Below are 12,201 nucleotides of genomic sequence, written 5' to 3' on the forward strand. Positions count from 1 at the left end.
GTAGTTTACTGAAGGCTCTGCTGATTATAAAACACAATACAGTTCAATTCCCTTCTTATAATTTGTGTTTATTTCTTACGAGTCAAATGAAAGAAGTTAAAAAGTATGCTAGTTTATGAAACAATTTTTCGGTTTTGGCGACATTGGTTTATCTGTTTCATTTGAGTCCAAAGCACTCATTTCTGTTAGTTTTTTTGTGTTTGAAGGTTCTGTATATCAATTGACATTTTATTATTTTGGTAGCGATTCATTACAATACTGTAGCACATACACAACTAAAGAGGACACTGTCCTCATTTACTGTATATGTGCTACAGCACCGCAGTGTTTCTTGATAGTTGCATGTTTTGGTGCATATTTGCATGTATATGTAGGGACCATTAAATCGAGAACACTGCAGTCCTGCCCGCCCCGCATCAGAAAAAAAAAGGGGAGGAGGGGCAATTACGGTACAAAACATTGTGAATGCTCAGTCTTCTAACTTTCATTTTTCTGAACTGCAGCAAGAAACCATCAGAGTCACGAACACCCACACAACGAAAGATTGCATCTATCTCATCACCCAAAAGCTAGACAGAGTAAGTAGCTTGGACGCCAACATTAACCGAGTTTTCTCACGTTTTTCATCCTTGTTACGGCCATTCACACTCTCTGCGTACTCACTTGAACCATTTGAGAATTGATATATAACTAAAAATTCCAGCAGATTTCTCGTCCTGTGGGAATTGATGTAATGCTAAGCAGTCTGCTAAGATGTGGCTGTGGCACGAAGTTCGACTTTGTACAGGGTGCTTTTAAAGAAGATGAGTGCTTTTGTGTAAATCAAGTTGGCTGAGTAATCGGGTCTTATTAGGCACTTTGAATAGGCCTTGATGCCTAAAGCATTGGTCATAGTGTGACACACTCATGTTTGAGCAAAGATGTCGGTTTCATTGGGAAGAGGCACACACTTGGGCCCACCTTATCGGCGTGTCTGTCACAAGGGGCAATAATTAGTACATTTGTGTTGGGTCAAGTTATGAGAGACTAAGTGGTGGAGTGCACGCGTAATACTCATTTGTTGTTTTGAAAATGGATAGCCAACGTTACATGACTGGAGGCCGCATTTGTAAGCAATAGCCATTATTAGACAGTGCTAGTCCAAAGTTGAATGAACCTTAGCCAGCTGTTATGGACAGTTAGTGAATGTTATTCAGTGTTAGCTATCGGTTAGCCAACACTAGGCATTATTACACAATGTTGGCTGATAGTTGGCAAGCCAGCACTGGTTTTATGCTAATAAGTGAAGTGCGTGTCATGGCATGTTAGTCTTGTCATTTATGTTATGCCATACATATAGTTATTCTAGCTGCAAGAAATGACTGTTACTCACACAAAGTGCGGCAGAGTAAAAAACTTGTATAAAAACATTTTATTAAGAAGCCCCTTTTTTTACGCTGTGGTGCAATAAAGCAAAGCGTTGCTGTGCGCAATTGGGGTCTGTCCACAATAATTCAACAAGCACCTCGTTGCCATGTGTTGGTGTTCACAAAATGCGATAAACTGCAGAAGTGTGCAGGTAATTTTGAGAGGTCACATGGAAGATCAAACTGTTATGGACGAGCTTGGCATGTTTTTCCTAATATTGTTACGTGGCTTGCAACTGACAGTGTTATCGTCACGTAGCAACATTCTTGCGAGCACACCTTTGAGGAACTCTGCTTACGTTTTCTGCAGAAAGGGTGAAATTGGTAATGTTACTGCATTCAGTTCACTGAATTCAAGGGGCCACTAGGAGCCCCCTTACACAAACACTTCACTTCTTCACCGTTTGTGGATGTTTTGTTTTGCTTCTGCTCCTCACGTTTTTCTACTCCTGCCATAATAGCTTAGTGGCTGAGGTGTTGCAAGCTTAGGCATGGCGTGTAGGTTCAATAGAGGCAAAATGGAAAAAATGCCCCCCCTTAGTGAACCCCAGAAGGTCAAAATTGAAGTCCCTAGAAATAACTAAAGTAGCGCCAGTCGTGTTGACGGGCTGGCTCCTCCTCTTCCCCATGCTTGGTAGCTTGGTACTGCAAACTCCATTTTGTCGGTCCTCGGTCGCACGTTTTTCACTTCCATAACGACGCTGGTGCGGAGGAGACACCGCACTGCCCTATCCTCCTCTGTGCACCGAGAAAAGGTGTACCTTTGTCTGTAGTTTCTTGCTGGGCACTGTAGGAGTGCCGCAGCAGCTGCTGAGAGAGGAGGCAGAGGCGAAAGGGTGCGGTTGGTGCTACTTTACTTTATTTAGGGACTTTAGTCAAAACTTGTTTTGTGTCCCCTACAACACGCCTCATCATGTCGTGGCTTTGGCGCAGAAAACCCCCGATTTTTTTTTTCTCTGTAGCCTTGAAAAACGACTGCGTGGAATGTTTGTATTAATGGTGCCCCTCCAACTCTTCTTGCAGGCATCTAATCCGGACGATTTCCAGCTTTGGGTCAAGACCGGGAAAGATGAGGCACCCTACCCACTCATAGGCCATGAGTTTCCTTACTGTATAAAAATGAACTTCGTTCGTGAGCTGCTGCAGAGTTCCAGCCTAGATCTGTCCACGCTCTCGGACGTCATCACGGGTTGCAAGTGTGCCTTCATCCTCAGAAGAAACTACCACAAGTTCTCGCTATCCGATGGTGAGCACTTCACTTTTATTTAGCTTGTGCAGACACTCTTAAGGCTCGTGCAGAGGTTTATACGAAATATACCGACCATAAAGGTTAATAGAAAGAGATCTATGTGCTGTTATTACGTGAGAATATCGTTCGAACGAAGATATATTTCAGCATCGACCATGTACATCAAATATAGTACATATTTACCATATGTTAAGTTGATGAATCCTCCCTTGCTTATTTGAAGGCTGCTGTTTTCAGTCTTCAGAAGTGGTGGTCTAGCGAACAGCTTTCACTTGCGGAACTCACCGAACTGTTCTTGCTTATGCACAATTGTGGAAATTTCTTAACCTGCCTTAGTAATTTAGTGCCGGTTCACATTACCACAACAGGACCGCAACATGTCTGAGCTAGTATCGATAGCCACTTGAAATTGAAAGAAAGCCCTCGCAAGCACGTAACACTGCAAGTAATGACAGAAGGGGCTCTTTTCTTTTATGGAACATAACACAGAGAAGGATGAGTATCACACAACAATCTTTACCTTAGCCTTGCCACTGAACATTAGAGCACTCGCTTTTTTTATTTGAAAGCGGTACAGCTCTGGTCATACTTCATCCAGGTTTGTCACTAGGGCCGGAAACCATCAGTCCAACATTGTTTGCTAGCAAACAGTGCATGCGTTAGTGACCAATCCAGTCAAAGTTTGATGGAGGGATTTCCTACTCGGAGTAAAAGACCATTATAAAATAATAATGGTGATGTTTTCTGCTTGTTCAGCAATAAGAATTACTTGAACATCTTTGTAGCTTAGAGTGGTAGTATCAGTTGGCACAGTGACATCTACATTAAGCTTTGTGCAGCTAGCATCTAAAAAAAAAAAAACTTCCAAGTTTGGTTGCCCTCACATTACACCAACCTCTCGTAATAAATATTTCCCTCGTTTTTGTGTTTATTAGCTTATGTCAAAAACATTATATCCTTTTGTAGCTTAGCATGTCGTGATTTTATTCCTTTCTTTCTTTTTCCCAGCGGAGAAACCAAAGAAACCTCGGCGTCCCACCCTCATCAACTGGCCGTTCAAGAAGCAGCCATCTTCGAAGCAGTCTTCCACAGATTCTGGTAGCATATCCCCGGTGGTTGGCAGCCTCTTTGGCCAGGAACTGAGCAAAGTCTCTCCAAATGGGTCTCTACCCAAACCTGTCATGGTATGTACTGACTGAGGACTTGTACAAACAATGCTGACCATGGACACCCATTTAAGCCTTGCCCCATGCTCACGACATTGTCGCCACCGGTGTCACTCTTCATTAACATAGCACTTGCAGCTGAGTGGATGTTCTGCTGTTGTGGTCATTGACTTAATCCCAACTGTGGCAGTTATAATTGAAAGAATAGGGCAAAATGGTACAGCTTATATACTTTGGGTTAATAGATTGTTGTTAAGTGTGTAAGTTCACATACAGTTTGCATATTTGTAAGTGCTTGCACCTAGTGTTAACTCAGCTGAGCCTTCACTGCTTGGCGGGTCTGGGTGCAAGGCTATAAGATGCAGTCGGCAAAGTGCATAGGGTAATGAGAGTGAGTCTCTAATTTTGAACTCTGCATCCCACAGCGAGCTGGCAAAGTGCAGGGGTATTTATTTGAGTGTTACATCAAGTTTAAGGATGCCACAGTTGGGTGACCAAATGTGATGTGCATTGTGTGGTCAATGCACGGTGTACATGTGATTTCATTTCTCCGTAAGGTTGCCAAAGTATGCATTGAGATGAGAGGTGCGTGCATCTAGTTGGGAAAATGCTGTCGGCCTTTGGACCATACCACATAGTGAGATGTCACATATACATTGTCCGATTGGCTGTAACTGCTGGTTGCAGGAGTTCTGAGGCAGCAATTTTTACATGGATATACCTCAAAAGGCAGTGGTGCCCATTAACAGAAAAATCAGTGCAATATTTGCGTGCTTGTGTTTATCTCCACTTTGCTTGTGCTCTGCAGGCATTGCTGCGACAACTGTTCTTGCGCGGCCCATTCACTTACGGCATATTCCGAAAGTCGGGAAATGTTCGCTCCAAGCGTGAGCTTCAAGCAAGGCTAGAAGAGGATCCAGACTTCAACTTGTCCGATGTGCCCATCCACGTAGTCGCCGCTGCATTCAAGGTAATTCATTGCTTTTTTTCATTTAACTCTATCTAATAGACCCGTTATTATGGCTGAGAACCACTCACATTAAATGTGCCACGATCTTCATTTGTCCAGGCAGGTGACTTGCTTGATAAATGTATGCAGCTGTACCCTCGACTCGGGCATTATGCTGTTTGGTCAGATGTACTTTTAAGGTTGCATGACAGAACGCTGAGATACCTTGCATATCTCTCGGCATGAAGTGTTTCAAATGGTAGTTTTAATAGATTGATTTTTTAAGCGTTACGTTTTGTTCCTACGTGGACCTGCATCTCATTTGACAGTTTTGCAGTGTTCTGCATTGATGCATTGATGACAGTACTCGTGCAGGCTTTCTCTGTGCTGTGTATATAATGGCTATGGTGGACTACATGTTCAAGCAGATGATACGAAGGGGATAAAATGGTGTAAATACTTAATCATGAATGCATAACAACACCAGTTGGGATTTGAATAGACTCTGACATAAGATGGTTGGGGGTGATAGCAGTGGTGGTGGTGTTTCAGGGGTGGGAAAAAATGTGTAGCTTTGTTGGTTTGCCCGTCTTGTCATTTTCATGCTTGTCTCCATGCAGAGGCCTAGTGTAGTAATAAATGTATAGCAGCATGTTTTACTGGTCGTAGTAACAAAGTAAACTAGATGCACAATTGAAAATCACCACAGCATCTGAAACACTTAGAGCAGAATTATTTTTAGTCCATCTTGCATGAAGCATAAGGGGCTACAGTAACACAGATATGCAGATGATTTGCAGATGTAAAGGCGTTATACAATGTAAAAATTTGTTCAACGTTTTCATAATGTGCACAGTACGCAGACAATATTTACACAGTGTGGATGTTTATACAGTGATAATTATATTTCAGTGTAGGGGCCTTCATAGAATGTGGTGTATGTTAAAAAAAATACATGTTTTGTGTGCAGGAGTTCCTGGGTTGCTTACCAGACTGCTTGCTTCAGCGGTGCTTGTACTCGGAGTGGCTCAAAGTGCTGCGTGTGGAGCCCCAGTGGAAAAAAAGGGACTACACGATCAGGTAACAGACAGTTTAGCTTGCAGAACGAGATGCAATATTTAGGTTTTTTGAGGTCAAGGTTGCACGTAATTTTGTTTCATGTCACTCGCATCGATACCTAAATCATTGCACATTTGCAGCCTTTTGAAGAGGCTTCCTCCAGCCAATGTGGAGTTGCTTCGGCACTTCTTGTGCGTCCTTTGGCATATCAACAGCCGCAGCAAGGAAAACAAAATGCCATCTTCAAATCTGGCCGTATGCATCGGACCCAGCCTGCTGAGCCCAAAGTTTGTTGACAGCTATCACTCGCCCACACTGCAGTCAGAGGTTGGTTTAACTTTGTTTTATGTAGGGTCAGAGATCGAGCTAGTTCGCCAAACTTTTTTTGCCGTGACCAAACTTCTCAGTGCGAGATCAACTTATAAGACTGACTGCAACGTGTGTTTGTGATTTCCCCTTTGAGTTTGCGAGATACACTGTACCGAAACTGGCTATGCGAGACGGCCATGCTAGATGGCTATGCTTGCAATAATTGGGCAATGTAAGAGTACTTACAATTCAATTTCATTATTATCAGGCTCAAAGCTGCTACTAATGATTCAACACAAAAAACTCACAAATAAAGATTTAGCTGTCAAGGGCTCTTTAAACGCTTTCTATCTGCACAATGTTAGATTAGCAGCACTAACAGCAAGGCTATTTACAAAATCTGAGCAGTCCTTGGCTGTGTGTGCTTTAACTTGAGTCTTCTCAAACAGTTTCATGAACGGTGAGAATGATCGGGGCTTGATGTCTGTTTGCCACCATTGCCAAAAATTTGCAGATTCGAAAAATAAATTTTAAGCATTTGATGTAATAAAAGTGCCACATACTCTATCCGGCCGTTTCGTAACGCAAGAGATCCATTAAGGTGTGGCATGGATGCTCGTTATTATGCGTGCCTTGAAGTTTGTCCGATTTGGTGACCCGTGATGGCCAAGTGCTGTGTGCTTTTCAATTATGCTGCTGAGCGTTGTTCATTACATGCGTGCAAAAAACTTGATTTCGAGCTGACAATGGTAATGGTAATGCTACGTAGCTGACATATTAGCGATCAGAAGACAACAACGAAGAAGTGCAATGGTCTGTCGGTTGTGTGTGCCGTCCTCCATCTTAGTCGATGCTATACGCATCAGTGCCAATATAGATTCTAAATAGACATGCCTCGTGTCATTTTTACGTAACAATATATAATGTGTTGGTTATCGCAAGGCTCAGTTTGCCATTGTGAAACATCAATTGTTAGTCAAACTGCTACAAGCATGAGAAGTGAACTAGTGTGAGCACATGTAACATGCATTCCTATGTATCACTAAGAAGTGACATTCTTGCTTCACTAGTTTCCAGACAGCAACTTCACAAAGTACCCTCAAACACCCCTGTTACTTGTTACAGAAGTACACATTCCTAAGTGTCCTGTGCATCTTCTTTTTTCTTTTTTCTTTTTTGCTCTTCGCAGATCTCTGAGCAAGTGCCTCAGCTGGTAGAGTATCTGATTGAAAACAGTGTGGACATTTTTGGCAAGGACCTGCTTACGCTATTTGGAGAGCCTCCACAGAAGGACCCCTCAATTCAAGACTCTGGAGCAGAGGAGTCTGACAGCCCTCACAGCTTGCAAGAAAGTGGAAGTAAGTGGTTGTTGCATTTGCATACAAACGCTTTTGCCTTGCATTGTAGTTATGTCCTCAGAGTACTCTACTTATTGCGAGGTTGAACACTCGCGAATGCTGCAGTTATGTTTGTATGTACTTTCCTCACACAGCCTACTCCCATTAACCCTTTCGCGACAGAAAGAAACGAAAAAGACTTGCCAAAATGACTAGAATCATTCTTTGCTCGCGTTGTAGAGCTTTTTCTTTGTTTTGGGGAATAAAATGGTACAATTACTTCAGTAAAATTATGTTGCTCTGTTTTTCTAACTGCGTGAAGAAATGCAGCACACCTGCTACCATGGTCTAGTGGCTAAAGCACTAGGCTGCTGACCCGCAGGATCGAATCTGACCGTGGTGGCTTCATTTTTAGTGGAGGTAAAAACGCTGGAGGTCCGTGTTCTTACATTTACAAGCACGTTAAAGAACCCGCCAAGGTCGAAATTTTTGGAGCCCTCCACCATGGCGTCTGTCATAATCATATCGTGATTTTTGGACGTTAAACCCCAATAATTATCATTAAAGGGGCCCTGTAACACTTTTTGAGCATGGTCAGAAAACGCTGCCTATCGGTAGCAGAGGCTCCCGACAACAAGCGAGCCAAATATTATAGCACAGCACGTGGCCGGGAATTCACAATTATCAGTCAGCTGATAATTGTGAATTCTCTTCTCTTGACAAATCACAGAATATGCCCAAAAATCGCACGTGAGTCACCCATGTATCAGCCATTGGCTGATTTGAACATGGCGCGCTTGCTTGTAGCAGAGATCTTCGCGGGAGGCAGCAACGTGTCCACGCGCGCACGCGCTCACACTGAAAAAGCGATGCATTTGAAAAAAAAAAAAAAGTGCTCAAGGTCACGAGGCGCATGTGACGTTTTTCTGTGGCCCTGCCATCCCTCCCTGCTTAGCTTCCAGCGCTTTCGTCGGGACGAGAGGAGAGAGAATGCAATTGCAGCATGCGACAAACCTTTGTAACTCCACTTTGTACTGGACAGATTCTTAAAAATTTTGCGGCATTGAATTCGTGAGGCAATAAGCTTTTCCAGTGAATTTATTCCGTGGTTACTTGAAAAAGCATTTCAGATCCCCTTTAAGAGAGGTAGCATGCGAGGTGCCACAGGTGGCAATACAATGAAATTGAGGATGTCAAAGGAGGGGGAAGAGTAATTGTTACAAAAACTTGGAAGTGGTGCCATGTCGCATCAACACAACTACAGAGGATATAGTCGTCATTTGTTCCACATAAGATCAATTTTTTTTAAAGACTATTATAGTTTTCGACGGTCCTACTGTTAGAAATTCTTATGAGTTAACTCATCAATAGTCGGGAAAAGGTATATATAGCCCTTTTAGGACTGCAAAACTTCGTAATTTTCTCTCACTAAACTGCTCTTGGGAGCACTGTTTGGTTGAATGTCTGCTACGTTTACATACCACAATATGAACTGAATCTGTTCAAAGGAAGGCGGTTCGTTTCATTTGCCATCGCTATGATCATAACTTTTCACCTTCATCAGCAATGACTTCCTTGAAACTCCCTCTCCTATCCACCAGACGGGATACAGATTCTTTGAAGCTATTGCATTCATTTCTTCACTCATCTTGTCGACTATCTTCAGATGATTACATCTCATATGCTGATACTCTTTCAACTAGACGTTACCACAGCCTCAACTTATAGCCTTTCTTTACACATACGAACATTTTTAAAAACAGTTTTTTTCCTAGAGTTATTGAAATGTGGAATGACTTACCCGGTAGTATTCGTGAATTATCGTTGTCGGAATTTGTTGACGCACTGTTATAATAAATCTTTTTTTTTTTCGTCAACCTTGTAATCAGTGTATTTTGTTCATGTAAATGTACCCCACTCCTGCAATAGCCCTGTATTGGGCTGCAGTACTTGAAAATAAATAAATATATAGTATCTGACTTCAGTGTCGTGCTGCCCTTCTGACAGTGCTGTTATTTTGTTTGCTCCTAGGTGCCTTCCGAAGAGATGACTCTTCAATTGACAGTCTTGAAAGGGCCCTCATGGAGGATTCTAGTCCCAAGTTGCCAAACAGGACGAAAGTGTCGTTGACAAATCTCAGCAGAGATTCTGGTCTCACCCTCAGTGACACTCAGCTGTACACCCCTGAAGATGATGTCGAAATGGAGAACACCAATTCTGCGCTTCAGGGTATGACGAAGAGCGTGCCACATTTAGAAGCCGTTGGCGTCCAGGAGTCCACCTACGGTCGGAGCAACGGTGTTAGCATTGACGGCTCCTGCAACGACGTAGTTCGGCGCCGAAAGTGTGGCGGGGAGGCACCAAAGCACTCCCGGCACCAGACTATTTCGTCTGCCGGTTTCTATGCTCGCTCATCTCCAGTCTCGAGGGACGCCCGGTCTCAACTGCTTCAGTATTCCAAGTCTTGCAACTATCGCGAGAACGATCGTCCCATTGAGGAAGACACTGTCATGGGAAACGACCCCCTCGTTCGCTGGCGCAAAAGCCGTGCACGCCAGCAGAGAGCTAATGCCATGCAGTCGGCAGTGGATGTGAGCAGGCCATGCAGCAACCTTATCAGGAGTGCCTCCGAAGAAAGTCTGCTGCAGAAGTATATGGGTGAAGAGCAACCAAAGCGACGGCCTCAACATTGTAAAGGCAAAGCCCCCAGACCCCCATTGGAAAGTACTAACTGGGAAAGAACAAAGAAGTTTGACACTCCCACTGCCACACCTGATAGACACGCACTGTGGTTTGCCAATCAGATGCACAGTGTTGACTGGAAGCGCAGTCAGTCCACCTCGAAGATAGATGAAATCGATCACATCCAGGACGGTCCAATGAACAAAAGTGTGGGACAAGACGGTTGCCAACCTGTGAGCAGCACCATGACAACGAGGCCACACGACATAACAGTAAAGGTCAAGGCAGACTCTCTGGCAAGCGTTCATACGCCACCGCGCGTGAACAGTGTGTGCAGCTCTTCTTCTGAAGGCAGCCAGAGATCTCACCGGTCGCATGAGTCAGCCCATTCGGGTAGATCGCAAGGGTCAAACCGTTCACGAACGAGTCCCTGCCGACGCCAGTCTCCCAACTGCACCGTAGCTGCGGTCCACCGGTCATCAAGCAGCAAGCCCATGGAGCCTCCCAGCTATCAAGAAGCCATGACACGCCGCACACTGCTAAGGAGATCACAGGCTATCTCTCAGGCTGATGACACATTGCTTGAGGAACCTCAGACTGAGCCTTTATCTCTCAGCTGTAAAGCTCTGCAGCTGTACGAGGAATCCTTGAGGATATACAATGAGCAGCTGGATGTTGCGGGCGACACTCATCATGCCATTCTTGTCAAAGTGGATAGCAGTGATGAAGGCATATCTGAAAGCCCACCGCCTCCTCTTCCACCCAAGCCCCACCAGCCTGTGCACCGCACTGCCAGCGATGGCACTGGCATTCGTCTCAGGCACCATCCTCCGGTTCATGTGAAAGATTCTCAACTTGTGAATCGTGGGAAGTGTGTCGTAGTGTCCTCATTTCATGACCGGTGCCAGCCACAGTCATTATACGACTTTCCCAAGGAAATCAGCTGGAGTGTAGCTCAGCTGAGGAGCATCTTCAGCCAGAAAACCTCAGCGGGGAAAGATGGAAGTACGGGCAGCAACAGCGGCCTGTCGGACTCTGCCTGCTCCAGCGAGCGGGAAGGTCCCCACGGTGTGTTGTCGAGTCACCAACGGACAGAGTCAGTGAGCAGCAGCACAGGTGGTGAAGAATCGTATGTGTAAATATGAGGAGAGAGAGGATTTTCGTGTTCTTATGCCATTTGTGCCTGTTTTGCTGTAACCGAGACAATAGTAATTGTGCAGTCTTTCTGCTGCCACCACTGTTGCCCTCTAATTGCACGTACGCCGCATATGAGCTCAGAGTCCCTGTGACTCTAAGAAGTTTTCGAGTTCTTTTGAAAACTCACACTCTCATGTATTTAACTATTCACCAACTTTGCATGATGAACTTTTGTATATGTGCCAAATAGCCTGCTGAGAAGCTTACGAGATCTGTATAGATTTTTGTTGTCCAGTGTTCTGTGTTGTTCCATACTGTTCGATTTGTTTCTAGCATGTTTATGCTCTGTATAGACAGTGTATTGTTCCTTCTAGAGCTCATTCACTGTTGTGAACTGTATATAATTGTAACATGGCATTGTGCAGTAGTGCATGTGCTCCCTGAGGCATGCGAGGGCATAACATGCCCTCAACCCAATTTGTGACAGGTGCTTGTCACAGCTCACCTAGACCATTGTATTTATGGCCTGTTTGTGTACAACAATGGCTGAACAGATGGTATTGTAGATATTTTGATAACAGCAATAAACATTGTACATGCAATATAAAATCATGTTCTTGCTTTGATGCTCTGGAGGACAGCTTGTGGTTATGCTGCAGGCAAACATTGCATGCTGCGTTTCCAGCAGTCCAACATTTTTTAACCCACTACGCTGATGTTTTATGAAGGCATTTAGGTCTTCAAAACCACTAGTGAACTGCATGCCAGGATGAAGAGTATTTTTTTTGTCTTATTGGTTAGCTAGCTGCAATGGCACATTACGTGGCATTACGCCTTATTGTGTAGGAGGTGTAGAAGGGGTGCCAGGCCTAGCACTTAATATACGTATGCAGTGATAATCATACTC

General features: G+C 44.1%; 1 protein-coding gene across 6 annotated transcripts in view; it reads left to right on the forward strand.

Annotated features, from left to right (window-relative positions):
- Nucleotides 1-11,903, forward strand: part of LOC119174491 (uncharacterized) — a 791,579-nt gene extending 779,676 nt beyond the window's left edge. For all 6 annotated transcript variants that reach the window (XM_075895551.1, XM_075895552.1, XM_075895556.1 and 3 more), the window contains 8 exons: nucleotides 504-578; nucleotides 2,430-2,652; nucleotides 3,664-3,839; nucleotides 4,630-4,791; nucleotides 5,741-5,850; nucleotides 5,970-6,156; nucleotides 7,328-7,496; nucleotides 9,507-11,903. In XM_075895551.1, the coding sequence (XP_075751666.1) occupies nucleotides 504-578; nucleotides 2,430-2,652; nucleotides 3,664-3,839; nucleotides 4,630-4,791; nucleotides 5,741-5,850; nucleotides 5,970-6,156; nucleotides 7,328-7,496; nucleotides 9,507-11,296 (2,892 nt within the window). In that variant the 3' untranslated portion in view covers nucleotides 11,297-11,903. The remainder of the gene's footprint in view (nucleotides 1-503; nucleotides 579-2,429; nucleotides 2,653-3,663; nucleotides 3,840-4,629; nucleotides 4,792-5,740; nucleotides 5,851-5,969; nucleotides 6,157-7,327; nucleotides 7,497-9,506) is intronic.
- Nucleotides 11,904-12,201: the final 298 nt, after the last annotated feature.

Source organism: Rhipicephalus microplus, chromosome 5 (assembly GCF_043290135.1).
Source record: "Rhipicephalus microplus isolate Deutch F79 chromosome 5, USDA_Rmic, whole genome shotgun sequence".
NCBI lineage: Eukaryota > Metazoa > Arthropoda > Arachnida > Ixodida > Ixodidae > Rhipicephalus > Rhipicephalus microplus.